We start from the raw sequence: 18906 nt of genomic DNA, 5'->3' as shown, positions 1-18906 counted from the left end.
GAGACTGTTTCTTAATGAGTGGGCGGACCCATGCTTCTTTTAAGCTCTGTGGTACTAGGGCAGTGGAGAAGGAGGCATTGATGAATGCTGTGATGATCGGGGTGAGAGCAGTGGAGCATTCTTTGATGATAGTAGGTGGGCAGATGTCCCCTTCACAGGTGGATGGCTTGATGCGTTGGAGGAGATTAGTGACTTCTGTTTCTGTGACGTCGCTGAAAGAGAATGGGGGGTGTCTAGGTTGGGAGAGGGGGAAGTGGGTGGGAGTATTTTGTCCTGGTTGGGTAGAGTTTTACGCTGATATTGGATTTTCTCTTGGAGTAGCTTGATTTTGTTTATGAGGGCTGCTTGAATGCTGGAGCACCAAGTTTTGTCTTTGGTGATTTCGTCTGGGCAGGTGGACGGGGTGATGAGATCTTTAAAGATTGAGAACATTTCCTTGGTTTTGGAATTGGTGTGGCGATTCTGAGGTTGAAGGAGTCAGATTTGGCTTAGACGATGGCTTTTTTGTAGGTTGATGAGATATTTTTGAATTCTGTCAGGGTGGTTTGGTTGGGCGTGGATTGCTATTTGGCTAGGGCCTGACGCTTGTTTATGCGTAGGGCTGATAGCTTTTCTGTGAAACACGAGTTGGTGTGCATGGATCTTTTTTCTTCTTGTCCTCCATAGGTGCTATGACCTCAATGGCTTTGTTGAGTGTGTGGGAATAGATGTTGGCAAGGACAGTGGGGTTGTTGATAAAAGGAGGTTTGAGTTCAGGAGTATCAAGAAGAGGGAGGAGGTTGGCTTTGGTAAGTTTTTTGGAGCTTCTAACTTTGGCTGGGGGGGTGTCACGCTCACCTGATTCCCACAGAGGCGCAGGTCTGGCTTTGAGTGCTGATGCTTCTTCAATGGTGAAGCGCAGGACTCTGAAGATGGACAGGTAGGGCCCCTCTACCCTGGCTTCTCTGGCTCGTAGGAATATTCCCCTGTGCGTGAAAAGGGAGTATTACCTACTGACTGAATAATGCTCAAGCCTCCCACTCCCTTCCAACCCTCCACGATACCCTTCCACGATTCCCTGTGAAGTCTCACCTTAGGGTCTGGAAGGATGAGTTCTCCATCCTGCTTCTGATGCAGGGGCGCGTTGAAACCCAGTTACTTCACTGGATTGAGGTTTGATGGAAGTTCAAATAAGCTTGACTATTCAGGTAAGGCGCTGTAAGAGTTCTGTTGCAAGTTCAAAAGTTCAAGCTTAATAATGTTCATTGTCTTATTGCAGCAAGCGCTAACGCTTATGTCTTTTTCCCCTTAGGGGCCGGGGGTTCGGAATGCCGGAGATATGGCGCCGACCCGAAGTGAAACGTGCAGTTCCAATAAATGACAGGTAAGTTCTGGATGAGCGTTCGGGTAATGTCTTTGCATTCGCTCATTCAATGTTTTTGTCTTTTTTCCCCATAGGGGCCAGGGGCCGGAATGCCAGGAAGCGGCAGGACCCGAAATGAAATGGGAATGACCCAACAGGTAAGTCTTAGAAGGAAACTGAGCTTTTCCTATTCCCTTCCTTCTCTCACGTTGTGTTCTTGTCTTTTTCTCTCTAGGCTCTGGGAAGTGGCTGCGGATCAGGATGATCGCTGCTGAAGATGGAGGTGCCCAGGAAAGGTGAGTGAAAAAAGGTGATGGTGGATGAGCAGTTGTGGTCTACAATCCAGTCAATGGAGCAACCTTTACAGTGAGTAGGTACTGTGATACGGCGGGCGAACCCTAAGTCAGTGAGCTCTTTGGCAAGAGATGATGCTGCTTTGTCCTTGGGGTCATGCAGGCCTAGTTTGAGGTTGCCTAGTAGTATGGATTTGGTAGAACTCAAGTTGTTTCCTAGGACATGGAGAAGGTGCCTTTGGTAATATGGGGCTGTTCCAGGAGGTCTGTATGTGATTATGATGTTTATGGTGCAGTTGGGAGATAGTGCGAGTTTAGCATTGAGGAGTTTACCCAGGGTTGGTTGCATAATCTAATGGGGAGTGATTCTTTAGAAAGGAGAGCTACGGCTCAGAAAGTCTTGCGATCCTGTCTAAGGATGGTGTACCCTTGTGGGAGAGCGAGGGTTGTGATGAGATCGCAGGGGCAAGGAATAAGATAGGGACCTGGAAGCTGGGTTAGGAAGGGGTTGGGTGAAGGGAAAGTTTAGTGCATATACACCTGGCCAACGGTGAGCAAGGGTGGGGGCAGGCGACAGGGGGGTGAAAAGGTTTAACGATCATGCACCTGTAAAGTAGTAAAAGTGGAACCGGCTGAAAATAAAGCCGGGTCCGAAAGGTGGAGTGTTCGAGTACAAGTTAATAAAGTGAAAAAGTTGACGGGCTCAGCTTCGCACAAACCGAGGCTGCCCGCCTTCAAGTTTGAGTTCATGCTAAGTTGAAGTGGAAAAGTAACAGGGTCAGTTCCGCTCAACGGATGCTGCTCGCCATCAAGTTTGAGTTAATACTAAGTTAAAGTGGAAAAGTAACGGCATCAGTTCCGCTCAACGGACGCTGCTCGCTGCTCTAGGGGCCTTCAGAGAAGAACCAGGGGGGCAGAACCACAATGTACCTGGTGCTGAAGAAGTTCTTGATGCTCGACAGCGTTTGCAGCCAGTGAGACAGTGTTAGTGGCAGGAGACAGCTGTGGGTATAAGGCAGCAGGCAATTTGGCAAGCGAGGCTGGACGGATGTCTGCAGTCTGTCCGGCGCGTTAGCTCGGGGCTAAGAATCATTGTCTCTGTGCTGGTTGGCGTATCTGGAATGCTGGTCGAGGCATCTCCGGTGGCTCTGGTGACTGCGGCATGACAATAGTCAGCAGTGCGGCCGCATGCAGTTTGAGGACTCAACTGGCTCAAAATTGTCTTTAAAAAGGATGGACACTGGATGATGCTTGTGTGGCACTCTTAGCAGGGCTTGTGTCCTTTCAAGGTGGATGGCCCAAAGCGCAGGAGGGTGTTATCAGGCAACGGCCCTGTCCTGTGTCCAGAGACTCTCTGGCACGTCCCACCTAGGACGCTTGCTGTTAGAACCTAGCAGGGCATGCTGTGTGCTGGCTTGGTACTAGTTCTGGAGCTGCTGGATGGGTCCTCCGAGTCAGGTACCTCCCTCTGTTCCCTGGGAGATATTTAGAGGAGGGATCTTGCTTCCCTCTTGGAACTCCTGGCCTTCCTTCACTGGCGTAAAATGTAAGGTAGACTGTACCTTCAAATCGGGTCCAAATGAGTCCTTACTCCTTGCAAAGTCTTCAGATGATCTGCTGAGGGATTCAGCCCTCTTTTAAAGCCAAATGAGCCCAAGTGATTGGTGTAGGCTGAGCCCACCTTAATGAATCAATCCTGGGTCCCCACCAACAATCTTCAGTGATGCTTCAGGTCAGAATCAGAGTGCTTGGCAATAGACAGGGGAAGGATGACAATATATACTTTTAAGTCCCACCCATCTTCCTGTCTGCTGTACATCAAAGTGTCACCCTAATTAACTGAGCCCTATGCAGCACTTGGTCACAACATGGGCCTCCTTTGAAGTAGGGGGTTGCAGGCAGACTTTCGTCTACTACAATTCACATACTTCTCTGCTCTGAAAGGAGTGGTTCCAGACAGGACTTTCACTGCACTTTCATACAAAGGAGTGGTGTTAGTACCAAGTTGACACATTGCATTACAAAGAGGTGTTGTTCTCTGGTCTCCATTGTCACTTCCTGCACCCAGGCCTTCCTGAGGCATGCTAATTAACATTCTTCAGTATTCACCGGCACCAGCAAGGTGCAATAATGGAGATGCAAATCCATGGGGCCTTGAAATGCTAATCAGGCTGCCCACAGCCATAGGCTTTTGATGTACCCACAGCTGCTAGCTACAAATAACACGGGAGGGTGGTACTGGTAAGCTGTGTCCTCGACTATTTTTCTGCAGTGAGTGTGGAAAATATGTGCGGGAATGGCCCCACATATTTTCCTCAGGCTGATCTCTCATCTTCCATTCTTTTAAATAAAAAAAATCAAAAGCTCAGGCGAGCGCACTCTCCCCGAGCAGATTGAATTCCTCACAACCTGACTAATAAGAACATTGATATTTCTCCTCTGTGAAATTACAGTGAGCTAAAATTTGGGTGTAGCACTACCTCAATGGAAGCCATCTGATAGAATAAGCTAAATGGCCTTGTTTGTGCTGAGTGGAGGGGCTCGCACATTTTTTGTAAACATTAACGGCCATCATGCGGCCAAATTAGAACTATAGGAATAGCAAAATTCAAATGATACCCTTTGCGCAGGCCACCAAAGTATCCAACACATGCTAGCTCAATGCCACACCATCCCAGTCCAAAGACACCCTTTGTACTGACCCAATTACAGCCACGTTTTCCCCCATAAAATGCCTCATGCAGGCCCAATTATTTATTAGAGTTTTTATAGACCGTGCCACATGCCCGTAGGCCTCAGAGCGCGTACACATAACCAAACAGGACGCACATACAATAAAGGTAGAGCTAGAGAATACAGTAGTGAGCAAGCTTGTAATACTAATCTCATAATAGCTCAGTCTCGTGTGTAATGCCAACCAAAAGAGATGCCTTATCTAGGCCCAATGCCACACTAAACGCTGCACTAGCGTCAAAACCACATGCCTGATAAATGATGTACCTGCTCCTCGCGGAATGAGGCTCGTGTCCAACATGCCTACCATTTGTAGCCACGCTGATCCCCCCAGCAAATGATGGTCCTCAATTTGTCCACTGATTAAGATGACCCTTATAAATAACTCTTGAATACAACTCACTGTGGCGAGTCTTGATGTTCCTTCTTATTGCCTTTTAGAAAACTATCCATACCCCCTCATGTTGCGCTCACCTCCCACTGCAGCACTTGCGGTGCCTGTATTATCCTCTATCTGTCTGTGCTGTCTCCACCTTGTTATGCCCTTCAGTCTTCCTTAGTGATGCCCTTATGGGCCACCACTTCCCCGTGAAGCTTCTGTTTTTGCTCCCTGCAGAACTACCCTTCATCCTGTCCTCTCAGAAACACGAAGCCACCTATGCAGCCCCGTGCCATCCCTGCAGTAAAGTAACTTTGCTGAAAATGTTGGGGGGGGGGGCATGAAATTTTAAAAAAAAGGTGCCCCAGCCAAATGAATCGGGACAAAATGGTGTGCCATGAAAGTTTGGGGGGGGGACAAATACGCCCGTCCCCCCCCTAAAATTACGCCCATGCACCCCTGGAACTAGAGGTGTCACGGAATCCTGCTACCAGCCACTATTCCATAAATGGCCATCCCCGCTCAAGAGCTGACCCCCATGCCTCGCACACGAGCATCTGCGCGCCGACTAGTCCCAGTTTCCCCGTCCCCCTAGCACTCACCGTGAGCAGGGGGCGAGGGTGCGGGTGAGGCATTGGCGCCCACTGGGGTGGGCAGGGCTTCAGAGGGCGTCCCCTCCTCAGGGGGCGGGCCCCGTTCATGCATCTCCGAGGAGAGGCGGCGCAGCTTGGCCCGGTCCCGCCTCTTGAGGTCCCGCCAGCGCTTCTTCAGGTCCTCCACGTCCCGGGGGCAGGCGGCCAGCGGGCTCACCTCCCTGCGGATGTGCTCCCAGAGCCGCCGCCTCTGGCCGGGCGTGGCGCGGCCCGCGCCCCCCGCGAACAGCATGGGCTCGTGGCGCAGCACCAGCGCGATCAGCGCTTCCGTCTCCGCCTCGCTGAAGTTCGCCTTCCGCCGCTTGGGCGATTCCTCCGCCATGGGGGCCCGCCGGGTCTGGGCTGCGGGTCAGCTCCAGCCTAGGGCTGCGAACTGCGCACGCCATCGACTTGCGCCTGCGCTGCGCTCATTCCACCCCCCCTTCTCCCGCCTCCAATGCGCCGGATTGCCGCCAAGCCTGCGCAGTGAGCCAAGAGTGGCGCAGGGCACGCGCAGTTGCCATGGCGGACCGCTTTGACAGAACTAGCACACCTTGAAGGTGGACTGACGCAGGACGTGTTCTAGGGGACAGCCTCTATCTGGCTCCCCAAAGCCCCCCTGTCTGTTGCCCGCCTCCTGGGGGGTACCTGTAGTTCACCCCTATCGTTGGGACGCAGGTGCGCACTGCCAGTTCTTCGGTGAGCCTGGTTACGGCACTAGGTGACTTGTGAGGGACATTTGTAGTGTGGGGGTCGATCCGTTCACCTGAATCCTAAATAATTTAGGGATTACTACAATGACCTGTGACGGGTACCGTTATCATGGATGAAGGCAGTGCATTTGGGGAGATAAATCCCTGCACGTTACTGGCTGATCTCTTTATTGGACGGGGCCAAGGAAATCTATGGGAGGGTCTTAGAGGCCCATTTGGAAACCTGGATTCAGGAAGCATGTATCATATTAATCACGTGCAGTCAGGCTTCCAAAATGGGCTTAGCACAGTCAACGGCGGGTTTAAATTGTACCTACTGCTGCACGTTTCTATCACCTTTTCAGGGCTAGACATGCCAGTGGGACAGGAACAGTTTATACTGCTGCTGTTCCTATCATGCGTTTTTTTTAAGTGGATCAGGATTAACCATTTCATGCATTGCAACCCAGTGCACCTGTTTCAAGCAGGGGGATTTCTATGCTTTTTAAAACACTTACCGTCGGTGATTCAGGGTGCACTTTAAAATGCCCCCAGATTTATTTAAATGCTAAAGTGGTGAAAGGACATTTAAATGACATTCAAATGTCCTTTAAGAATATGGTGCATCTTTTTTGCACAAATTAAGAGAGATGCTAGCAAGTAATCTGCAGGGGGGTGGTCATGTGGCAGGGGAAGTGGTTACAGGGGTAGGGGTGGCTGCAAGGTTGGCAATAGTGGTCACAGAGCAGTAATCTTCAGGGGGTGGTCAATGTGGGGCTGTAGTGGTCAGAGGTGGTCACGGGCTTAGGAGAAGGCAGTAGTCGTTGGGGTGGTCACAGGAACCAGGGGGTGCAGTAGTGGTCTGAGGTGATCACAGGGCAACAGAAGGCACCAGTGATCGGGGTAAACACATGCCAAGGGGGCATTAATGGCTGGAGGATAATGGCCCATGGGAGGACAGCAGTGGTCAGGGTCGTAGAGCCAAGGGTGGGGCAGATGCAGGCTATGACGGTCAGTGTGGGCATGGTGAGGTTCGGGATTGTGAAGCAGCAGTAGTGAGGCCAATTTGTTTTATGTGTGGGGGGTCAATTCAGAATTTGAATGACCGCCCCTTGTTTGTGGGGTCAAATTTGACGGCCCAGGAGGGTTGTGTGGTGCAGCACCGCTCCTGTTTGTGTCTGGGCTCCACTTTGGTTTAAGCAAACCAGAAACTGATATGACATGTTGTTCCTTTACTTGGTGGAAAAACATGAAGGTCTCATTTTTACACCTTACACATTATGGCAAGGTGGAAGATTAGTTCCACCTTGTCACACCATGTGAAGCGGAAAGGCTTCAAAATGAGATGCTAATGCTGCATGCAACATGTATCGTTAATGGAGGTGTGACAAGGTCAGTAATCTGATCTTGTCAATAGGGGAAGAGTACCCCTCTCAGCCTGCGTTGGGGGAGCCTACCACGGTGGAAGCCAGAGCCAGCCCTACCCGTGGGGGGTGAACATGGCAATTGAGAGGTCCTCTCCTCGCGTGCCTGCATGTATTTGAACAGTGCCACACAAAACGCTTGCCAGTCTCTTCTTTTCAAGCAGAAAAATACATCAAATGTCTGGGCAGACTGCCTACAAGCTAACAGACCCCAGCACAGACTACTCTGGTCGTCCTATTGTTATGACACGCAGGAAAGAGAGAGAGACGCTGCACTCTACCAGAAGACGCCAGCGCCCACCATGCTCCAGCATCCACAACAAAGCCTCACAACATGGACTAATACAAACTTGCTGAAAAGTGGCTTCCTGAAAAACAGACATTCCTTTACTTTCCATGAACTTAGCCCTGGCAAGGCCCCATCACACAAACTGAAACGTGTGCACTGGAACAATGTAAAAAGAAAAAGAATTCCAGCTGGATGTGGCCAGTACCGTGGAAGGTTCCCAAGACTACAAGTTCATTGGTCACTTCTCTGATTGGAAATCATCAATGGGTAACTAAACCACTAGCCTAGCTGAACACACACAGATGATTATTCTGAGTATACGTTGAACCATAACAAATACACAAAATAAGCCTTTTGCATTCTACCATTTTCACTTCCACAGTGTCTGAAAAGTTTTAAGATGGAGCTGGAGCATAAGGTCAGAATCTGTTTAAGTACCACAATACATGAAAGAACTAGACTTCCAGAAGACCTTGACTGTTTTAACCTGTGGCAGAGTCATTAATGACCATGTGTGGGAGTCTCTTTCATGACTGAGGGCCTAAGACAGCCTTTTAAGTTAATAATTAGTACAGAAGGAGGCTTTGATGCACAGAAATGGAAAATCAAAATGGCATATTTAATTTTAACATGGCACAGAAACTAAATTGCCTTTTTGGTCACAACTTGGGAATGCTTTGCTAGTTTTAAAAAACTAAAACAAATAATTATTCAGCAAAGCCTTCCTTATAATATGAATCTAAAAATAATATAGCAGCAATTATGAATTCTTAATACATTTGCATATTTACATAACTTTTCTCATATTATGCGTCATTGAAACATGATATCCGTGGATTCAGAATTCTCTTGTGGTTTTGAATATGTGAGCCTCAATAATGAGAGAAGTTAATAACAGATGGTATGGAGGGAAATGGATTTGGGTCCAAACTCCAGATGTGGGGGGTAAACCTCCCAATGTCGCATACATTGGCACAATCAAAGTGCAGGCAAATAATTGGGAGTGTTAGCATCCGAAGTGAACCAATGATAGGCCCTGTACCATGAGAAAATGTTGCATTAAATCAGTGGGCAAACATTTCATATGCCAGCTACTAGCCAGTGTGGAGGGAAAACCATGAATAATCAAGCATATACCCTTACGTACCCCCCTGCTACTATGACCCTATGCACATGTATAGTCTGTTCATGTGACGCCATGTCTACACCACCGTTTTACCAATAAAAGATGGTACACTGTACTGCGCATGTTACCTTCAGAAAAGTGCTTTGAACCCCTGGTTACAATGCTCACCTTTTTGTATTCATGCTTCTGATGTATATCCTTTTTGGCATAGCTAAGCGTGTTCCTTGCTCTTACCTCTTAGTGAAAGGCGGCTTTAGCTGGCGAATGTAGTCATATTACTAGACCTCTCGCCTACCTCAAGGCGAGAACGAAGCGTTAGGGAGGATATTCACCTTGAAGAAATGCCTTGCACTGTGCTGCCTTTTACTGATGACACTAACGAGCGCTGTCAAGTGCAGCTGGCATCAAACGACTGTACAATGATGGTTTGTTTTTGCCAGCAATTAAAGTTGCAAGGTGTGACCTTGCTAGGCTAAACCTACCCCTTCCATTGACACCCATGTACTTCTGTGAGTATAAGAGATCTGGACCGAAGAGTGGGGTTCACTTTTAGCGCCAATGTTCTCCTGTAGGTTGGTTATTTGGTTGCCTGCTGCTTAACTAATAAAGTGCTCATCACTGCATCAGAACCGTGAGTGGCTGTTATTTTCCACTACTAACTGGTGCCTTAGACGTCGGACTCCACTGTCCTGCGGCTGGACCTTGGTCCCCAAGTGCACTTCCCGGTGATCATCCTTGTGCCCAAGAAAGGGCAATTTTGTTGTAAAGGGGGAGCTGGCCGGAGCACCCAGACACTGGAGGGGGACGGACAGAACGGGTGCAGAGAAAATAGCTGACAGAAAAATCATGGATTGATTAACACAGGTAACTGTGTCAATGTATTGTGATGTCATGTGTCGTATTGTCTGAAACTGGTCAAATATCCAAATTTGTAAATTAAATATAGAATCCGCCTGGTATAATAGGAGGTAAGGTACCCTGCCTAAAACAATTCTTATCTAGTTTTTCCTGAACCCATTCTCTCGGCGTGAGAGAGGGACTAAGACATGGCATGGCTTATTAAGGATCCAAGTCTGTTCTTAACCCTGTCTGCATCAGGACGCCATTGAGTCCCGTGGCTAGCGGGTTGGGTACGGCTCATGAACTTAACCACTCTACCATATGTATTCAGTGACTCAAGTGTCAGCTGGGCCCTGTTCCTCCCTGTTACAGAAATTTCAGAGATACCCACAGGTGTTGTCAGATTCAGATAACCACTGTTCCACAGTTAATTTCCCCCATTATTCTACCCACATTGCAGATCAGTGTTTAGTTTTTCAAAGGCATGGGTAGGCAAGGGTCAAAGACAAGACACATAATCAGTGGAAATACTGACTGTTAACAGCTTCCATACTAGGATAGAGGAAAGTGAAATGTAAAGTAGGGTTGCAACTTGGGTTGCACATTAAGGGTTTCAAGTGACAAGGTCTGTGTTAAGATGGATTTCTAAACTCTGACCTAGTGGACAGAAGTTTAGGAGGCCATCCTAGTTTAGTGGAACAGGGGAATCTTCTGGACAAACCAGACCAATCTACGGTAGCTTGGCCGGCAGTCAAGACTAAGGGCCTCATTACACAGACGGCAGTAAGGGAATAACGGTACCGGTAAGCGATTACCGGTACCGCTAAATTCCCCATCTAATTACGACCCGGACTTGCCGCCATTAGCGCAACCGGTAAGTACAGTGCCACTAATAGCGGCAAGCCCGTGGGCGCGCGACCCCCAGGTCGGAAATAGCAGCATGGCGCTAATAGCATCCCATCACAAGCTAGGCGGACATGGCAATAGCGGCATGGGAAAGACCCAAAAAACCCCTACCGGCATGGCGCAAATACCGGCATCGCGAGCCACCCGTTAAGAGACCTGAGCAGTGTTTCCACCTGTCACAGGTGGACACATCCAGCACAGGTGGAGGCGATGGAGACTGTGGCAGCACAAAAGAGCACACCACACCCCTTCCCACACATAAATGCTTCCAATACTGCCAGAATTACATGGACTGGAGGACATGATTGCAGTGCGGCAGCACCAACAACAGGCAGCACAGAGGAGAAGTAGGGCAAGACAGGCATGGCAAGCACCACTAGGGCACCCAGAAATACCACAGTGCCAGCCACCAATCTCCAGGATCCAAGCCAGTCCATTGAACCAGACACCTGAGCACATACAAACCCTGTACCGTCTGCACTGGGATACCATCATCGTGGATAAGATACATGACGACAGCGTGAGACTCAGACATCAGAACTGCAATCCCCCCCCCCCCCCTCTAGTGCAGGTGTTGACTGCGCCTCACTCCCTGGCCACAGGCTCGCAGCAGCATAATGTGTGGCAGATGCATGGCATCTCACAACCATTATTCCCATGCACGCCAAACCAGGTACACAATGGCCTCCTGAAGCTTGGACATGAACACATATTCCTGCCACGGACTGCCCAGGAGATTGCAAACACCAAAATATGCATCTATTCACTTGCAAACATCCCAAGTAGCGTCGGGGCCAGCAACTGTACCCATGTGGAATTGGTGGTCCCACATCACAATGAAGTAGTCCACAGAAACATAAAATATTTTCACCCAATCATTTTCCAAATGGCATGTGATGCAAACAAGACAATCACACATTGTTGCGCCAGACATCCCGGATCAACGCATGATTCAATGGTCGTGCAGAACTCAACCATACCAAGCAACATGGAGCGACAAGCTGGCCAACGATCGTGGCAACTTGGTGAGTAGCAGGACATGCACAGGGCGGTGTGATTGGGGAGGAGAGAACGATACACCAACTGTGAATTGTCTGGCGTGCGTGGGACAAATGGTCATACAGATGTACTTCAGTGTCCGTTGGGGGACTTCACAATGTACTTGATAAGACCCCTCATGAAATGCGAAGCTGCACAACATTGCATACATTCCAACATTTCAAAGATGACACATCCATCCACAACCACATTTCACATCATGCCACACCACATAATACACAAATCATCATCTTGCCCTCAGGACAGTCATACAGAATTTGTGCAGCACAACATCATTACCGCAATGTGCCCTAGAATGCATGCAAAGGAATCACCCCTAGCCATGGCACATGACCACAAACCCATAGCACCACTGAAGTGATGCCCCACAGCACAGCAACATGGATGTAGGGATGGCTGCACACTGGCATAGCGGTACAAAATTTGCCTGGGCCCAAGGACACCTGAGGCCTTGCGAAGGCATGTTTCGGGCATATCGACTTGCATGGTTGAGCACAGCTTTGTACATTGCAGTCACGCAGATTGTCTGCATGCATGCTGTCAGTTGCGACTTCCAATCACAATGCAAAGAAGACATGTGTGACATGTACAGTCCACAGCAGGGTGGCCGGTAACAGGTACCCATTCTTCACCCCATACAGGTAAAGCCGGCTATCCCCGGAAGAGGTAGCACCTAACCCCTATATGGAACCCACAGAACCAGCAGGAAGAGGACAACAATATTGCACATACCCGTACCTGCGTCGTGATGGAGCAGGCATTCGGCCTCTCCAACACACAGCTCTGGTGCCTAAGCCTGCCGGGTGAGGCTCTCCTGTACGGCCATGACAAAGTGCCGAAGATAACCATGGCATGTGTGATGCCGGACTAAATTTTCATCCAACGGAATGTGCCTATGCCACCTGACATGCAAGCGCCAGATGAGGATGATGTGGATGGTGATGAGGATGGGTCAAAAGGCCCGCAGGGACATGCAAGTGGCAATGTCCAGGAGGGACACGATGTGCGTCAGCATTTGATGTATCGGATTCCATGACATCCAAGGTATGACTATTATGGATGCAGATGGGTATTACTGCCCTGATGCATGTGGTCAGTCCCACAAAAAAACATCTCCCCAATACAGTACACACACAATGATGAATACCAAGCCTGTGTTTCAACAGTGTATTGTGAACAAAAGACAAAAATTAAGTGAATGGCCCCAACTGTACAAACGACTTTACCCCCCTCCCCCCACAACACACCCAAGAACACCCTTACCCCCCCTCCCCCCACAACACTCCGAAAAGCACCCTTACCCCCCCTCCCCCACAACACTCCCAAGAACACCCTTACCCCCCCTCCCCCCTCAACACTCCCAAGAACACCCTTACCCCTCCCTCCCCCCACAACACTCCCAAGAACACCCTTACCCCCTCCCCCCACAACACCCCCATGTGAGCCGCATGGTGTGAACGTGTCCTTCTCCACATGTGCCACCTAGTCCTTGCTGGCCCCAATTGTCAGTGCCTCCTCCGCCATTTGGTGGTTGGGATGTGTTGCGCAGAGACCGGCGTAGGGGGCTAGTTTGCCAGGAACTCCCAGAGGAGGTGGTGCCCGGTTCATCCTGTGTTGTCAGTGGGCATCGGCGCTCAATTGCGTCTGCTATGCGGATCATGGCCTGCCTGAGTTGGGCCATTTCATTGCAGATCCTGTTGGTGCATGCCTCCATGCCCTCCCTTGTCTGCCGTGATACATACACACTGAGGTCCTCCCTCAGACGCCCTTACTCAGCCACATGCTGCCCTACTAGCCCAGTGATCTCTGCCTGCCTCTGGATGATGGATAAGAGGTCCTGTTGCATGCTAGGTGCTGGTGGGATGACTGCTGCGCCTTGATCCACGGCACTGGCATCAGGTGAGAATACCTGGGGGCTCCATGACCCTTCCAGGGTGGGGTGGGTGATCCACCATGGCTACCCGGACCTGATGACAACCTTGGGCTTGCCAGTATGGAGCGTGTTGGTCTGGGGGTCTGGCTTTGATCTACAATGCCATGTGCTTCCTCCTCGTCCGAAAGTGGGGCAGTGGCCGCTGTCTCACCAGTTGAACTGGTGGCAGCAGAGTGTGTGCCCTCCATGCTGGTTTCACTTGCAGGGAGACACTACCGTGGGTGCTACGATGGCAGCAGGCATGGCCTCGGGCTGCGTGGAACTGGTGCTCCTGCTGCCTTTGTCCCTCTGGTCATGGTCACTCCTCCCGGTTCCCCTTGAGGCTGTGGCGGTGTCCCCTGTGGCATCTCTCGTGGGTTTTTTGGTGGATGGGGGAGCAGGTGTCGCAGTGCGTGGCTACTCAGTTTCTGTGTGTGATCCTGTAGGGGTGAGAAATGGGGATATTCATCATTTATGGTTCGACCAGCCTTATGCTGAATGATTACGTCATGCCACTCTATGCATTTGGGCCTCTTTATTGTGGATTTAGGTAATGGGGATGTTGGGTGGTTCATGCATGAATGGGTCTGTGTTGCATGTGTATGTGGTGATGCATGCATGTATGCATGTTTGTGGCTGGATCCACGGCATTAATATGGACACATAATTGGGGGGCCCCTCACACTTCAATGTGCATTTTTTGATGCATACACTCACCTCCATCGGACGAAGTGGCCACGCCATGCTCCATTTCTCCAACTCCCTCTATGGATTCCACTCCAACTGTGGATGCACAGGTCTCCTCCCACTCACGGAGTTTGATAGGCGATTCGCTGCCTCCTCCTGTGCCCATAGCCAGGTTGCGGTTCGCTGCCAGTATGCTCCTGACACGGAGCCGGAGGTCGTCCCACCTCTTACGACAGTCTTTAACTGTGCGGGTGGTGGTGCCCAACGCGCTGACCTTGTTGGCAACCTCTGCTCAGATGGCCTTCTTCTTGAGGATGGTCTCCCGCCGCATGTCGTTGCTGAAGACCACATGTGCATTTGCCGCTAGTGTCTCGGTCAGCATTATGAGCTCCTCATTGCAGAATTTTTCCTTGCGTTGCCGCTCTGTCGATTTTTTTTACGGCCTTGGGCATCTTTAGGCTGTCCTGGAAGGATTTTTGTCTGAGTTTCCTGGAAAGGTGTCCTGGATACGGAGGATGGCAATGGATTGTGTTTTTAAAGATGGCCGCCACGCACTTTCCCGTTCCTGTGCGATGACGCTATTTCCGCTTCCGCGTTTTTGCGGTGACCGCAATTTGCATGCAGTAAGAAGGCGGAGGTGCTATTAGCACTTAATCAGTTAATGAACTTTTTGGGGGCTTTTACGACATGGCGGTAGGAGGATTACCGGCATGGCGCTATGCTCGTGTCCGCGTACTCGTACTCGTAATAGTTCGCAATTTGCGGGCTCTTACGAGGGCGGAGACGCAAATAACGCCATGCCGGTATATGCCTTTTTTTACCGCACAACGTATAACGAGGCCCTAAGTCTCAGGAGGAGAGAGTGATCGGAAGCCCACAATGAGCACACAGTAAAACTCCACAGATCACCCTTAGACAGATGTATATCAAAAATACATTATAGGCCTTTATAATCGAAACACAATTAAACCACAGTTATGAAGAAACAATACAGCACACGATCATTCACTATCTAACACATATACAATAATGCGATTAGCCTAAGTCTGATGATGGGTGGAGAAAACAACCATGACCTGTAACATAAAGGGGTTAAATCAACACAGATGTCAGTTTAGGAAGCCCTTCATCAACAATCCCTAACCTATGTAGTCCAGCCCTAAGAAGAGAGGAGCCTAGCGCTCAAAGTACACTTGTGCCTTAACAACACACATTCGTGCATATACGAAAAAGTTGGTTCTCTTCAGGGGACAGTAGTTGCTCAGAAAGGGGCTTGAGGTGATGAAGAATAAGTTCTTATTCCTAGGAGTGGGTGTACCCTTGCAGATAGAGCGACCTTCGGAGTTCGGAAATAGCTGGGGAGCGCAGGCTATCCCAGCCAAGGTGAGTATCTTCTGAGGGACACTTGTGCATAAAAATTAATGGATGTGCCAGGGGGCCACCGGTAAGTTAGGAAAGTAATCACTGGCCCTCAACACAGTCAGGACCAAATGTTGACAGTCTAGCCCACTTTCCTTGTAGATGTTAACCCTGCAGTTTCAGGATGCTCCAGCTCTGAGCGGCTGCGGTCGGGTCGATCGTCCATGACGGCTGTTTGCTTTTTCTCATCCCTCGAAGGAAGAAGGATTGTGCTGGTGCGGCTCGTCTCAGGACACAATAGGCAAGAACTGCAGGCACTTTCAGCGATGGTCACCACAGCGGGGCGACGCAGGAACCACAAATAGTTGCGGCGTGGCGCACCCTCGTAAACCGTGACCCAGAGGAGCTAGGACGGGTTTTGGCAGGACAGGGCCCAAGACCACAAGCTAGCAATTCCCAGAGTCTCGAGTCTCAACTCGGGATGGCAGAATTCCTGTGCAATACCCTAGATTTGAGCTGGTCAGTTCACTTCATGGCCCAGGAACACTTCCCAAGAGGCTCTTTTCGAGGGCAATTAGGAGAAGCCGAGAGTAGTAGTTCCCACTACTCCAAATAGGCAAAGCGCCCTTGCAGGCCTTCTTGGTTCGATGAAGAAACAGGGGTCCGACGGGACAACAGCGGGGTCAGGGTGCCAAACCTGCCAAGCACGTCACTGGCGGTTCTTCGAGTCTGCTTCCTTCTTAAGGATACTTGGCTCCTTATGAGGTTCGGTGTGAACCACAGTAGATCGGCCTTGGATGGATGCAGAGCCCCTTCTCTTATCCAAGATTTGGTTTGCGCTCAAATCTCAGATAGTCAATTGAAGATCAGCTCTCTTGCGTGCACGCCAGATGTGGGCCAATCGTGGCCCATGGTGGTTCCAGTCATTCACGGCTACCAGACATACTCGCACCAGTAGTGTGGATTGGGACCAGACAGTCCCAACCCTCTTCCTGGGCACTAGCTCACGTGACATGCAGGAGTCTGCAAAAGTTGCGGTTTTCGGAGGATGCATGCCCAAGTAAGGAATACCCGGGTCTCTCGACCTGGGGGAAGGTAAAGGGACAAAATGGCCAAAGGACAGAAGAAAAGATTTTGTGACACAGCCATTTTCGGCACTGGCCACAGTCTTGGGCCAAACGCGCTGAACGCAGTATGGCCCATAAAATAAATCCTTTAAAAGTAAACTGCTGCCACCAGTTCGTCCTACGCAGACTTGTACAAACACCAAAACATCCTTAGAGGGTGGCTAGGGCCATAAAACAAAAGGACCCCTATGTGTGGTACTGTAAGGTACTTGGCACATAGATTTAAAAAAATTACCAAGAAACGGCAACAAAGTCGAAGACTAAGGGAAATATAGTTTCCCAGTACTGACAGCCTGAAGGAATTGTCAGTTTCCCCATAACAAATGAGCGAAAGCCCAGAGGAGTGCAGCTGAAAGCTGTGCTCCACTGGAAAAAGTCAGGTTAGGTACTCCAAACAAAACCAAAATGTTTGGGGGGGTTCACAAATGGAGGGGAAATTGCACCTAAGGGAATTCTTTTCTAACAGTCTGGGTTGAGACAAGACAATTACAGGGATCTCATTAAAACCGTTTTGGTCACATTTATACAGAACACATTCACCTTTCTCCCTACTCTGTCCTACGCTATTCTGACTGACATTGTGGTCTTATATCTTCTTGAATCAGTAGGGAGCATGGATGCGTGGCTTTTAAACTCTTGTGGCCAACCGCTTTACTTTTCACTTCAGATAACCAGATTTGTTTTAGGCAGGGTATCTTACCTCCTATTATACCACGCTGATTCTATATTTAATTTCCAAATTTGGATATTTGACCAGTTTCAGACAATACAACACATGGCATCACAATACAGTGACACAGTTACCTGTGTTAATCAATCCACGATTTTTCTGTCAGCTATTTTCTCCACACCCATTCTGTCCGTCCCCCTCCAGTGTCTGGGTGCTCCGGCCAGCTCCCCCTTTACAACAAAATTGGAAGTCCAGCCCACCACTTCATGTTTACTCACTACTCGCCAAAAGCATGCCAGTACCTGTAACAATGGCACGAGTATACTGTGAGAAGCCTGAGGGCGTCCTCACACATACTCCCCTTGGATTCTCTACGCAGGTGGCCAGGGAAGGGCCATCGCTTTTGGATCCTAATCCTGGGGGCGAACAAACGAGGGAGGATCACCTGGATAGAGGTTCCTTGGGGATTGGAGGTGGAATCCCATGGGTGAAACACAGTATTCCACATCCTCCTTTCAGAAAGGAACCCATATCCCAGAAGTGGTTATGGGATATTGTTAATTTTGTTCCCTGGTTTCTGAGAAGGGTAGAAGACATTATCAAACCAGACATGTTAAACAAGAGGAGGAAGAGTGGGGATGAGATACTGTAACAAATCACAGTATCCCCCTTATCCTCATGATAACCAACCTAACCTTTCCCCAACCTTTTTGGGTCATCAAAATAGTGTTCCACTTCATTCCCCCTTTAAGATGCAGAACAGTACTGAGATGAGGAAGAAACAACTAGGAGCCATGAGGATTACCTCCTTTACTCATTCAAGTACTGGGACAAAGAAGATGTCTGGAGGTCAGGCATGTCCCACTGATTTGCTTATTTGTGGTCAGGCAAGTCAGCTAATGCAAAACCCTAACCCACACCTGCAGCCTGTTAACCCAGCACAGGTGTATAAAAGGAGGAGCTGCTGGAACAGGAGGAAGAAGGAGAAGGAAAGAGGAAGCAGAGCGGGAGCGAGAGAAGCCAAGATGCCAGCATGCCGAACAAAACCCTGGGAGACCCCCTGGATGGTGAAACCAGACCGGAGCTCCCACAGATGGGAAGGCAGGTAGCAGGCACTGCCAGAGGGTGAAGGCAAAGCTAGGCATATCAGCCTGCGAGTGCTGAGTGAGCTCCCAGCTATTTGGCTTTCCCTCAGAAGGAAAACGGAGAAAAGGAGCTGCCATGTCTGGGTAAGTGTCAGGGACACTTAAAATACCTAGGGTGCTCGAAGGAGACTGTGAATACAGTAATGGTGAATGAAACAAGTGAAAGTAACTTATTGAATGAAACGAGGCAAGTTACTTCTATTGAATACCGAACTGAATGTAACAAGTGAAAGTAGCCCTTATTGAATACCGCATTGAATGAAGCAACAAAGGTGGCGTTTATATGAATAC

The 18906-nt window shown here is 49.5% G+C and overlaps 1 protein-coding gene across 3 annotated transcripts in view; it reads right to left on the bottom strand.

Moving 5' to 3' along the window:
• LOC138527470 (uncharacterized) overlaps nucleotides 1–18906 on the bottom strand; it is a 143558-nt gene that overhangs the window by 7672 nt on the left and 116980 nt on the right. Inside the window, exon 1 of one of the 3 annotated variants that reach the window (XM_069638656.1) lies at nucleotides 5350–5818. The exons of the other annotated variants lie outside the window; for them this stretch is intronic. Coding sequence (XP_069494757.1) covers nucleotides 5350–5722 — 373 coding nt within the window. The 5' untranslated portion in view covers nucleotides 5723–5818. Of the gene's footprint in view, nucleotides 1–5349; nucleotides 5819–18906 lie in introns of those variants that run through there. 3 annotated transcript variants of the gene reach the window in all.

Source organism: Ambystoma mexicanum, chromosome 14 (assembly GCF_040938575.1).
Source record: "Ambystoma mexicanum isolate Mex_15411 chromosome 14, UKY_AmexF1_1, whole genome shotgun sequence".
Taxonomy (NCBI): Eukaryota; Metazoa; Chordata; class Amphibia; order Caudata; family Ambystomatidae; genus Ambystoma; species Ambystoma mexicanum.
Note: the sequence above shows the minus strand (reverse complement) of the source record. Positions and strands in the feature narration are given on the sequence as shown.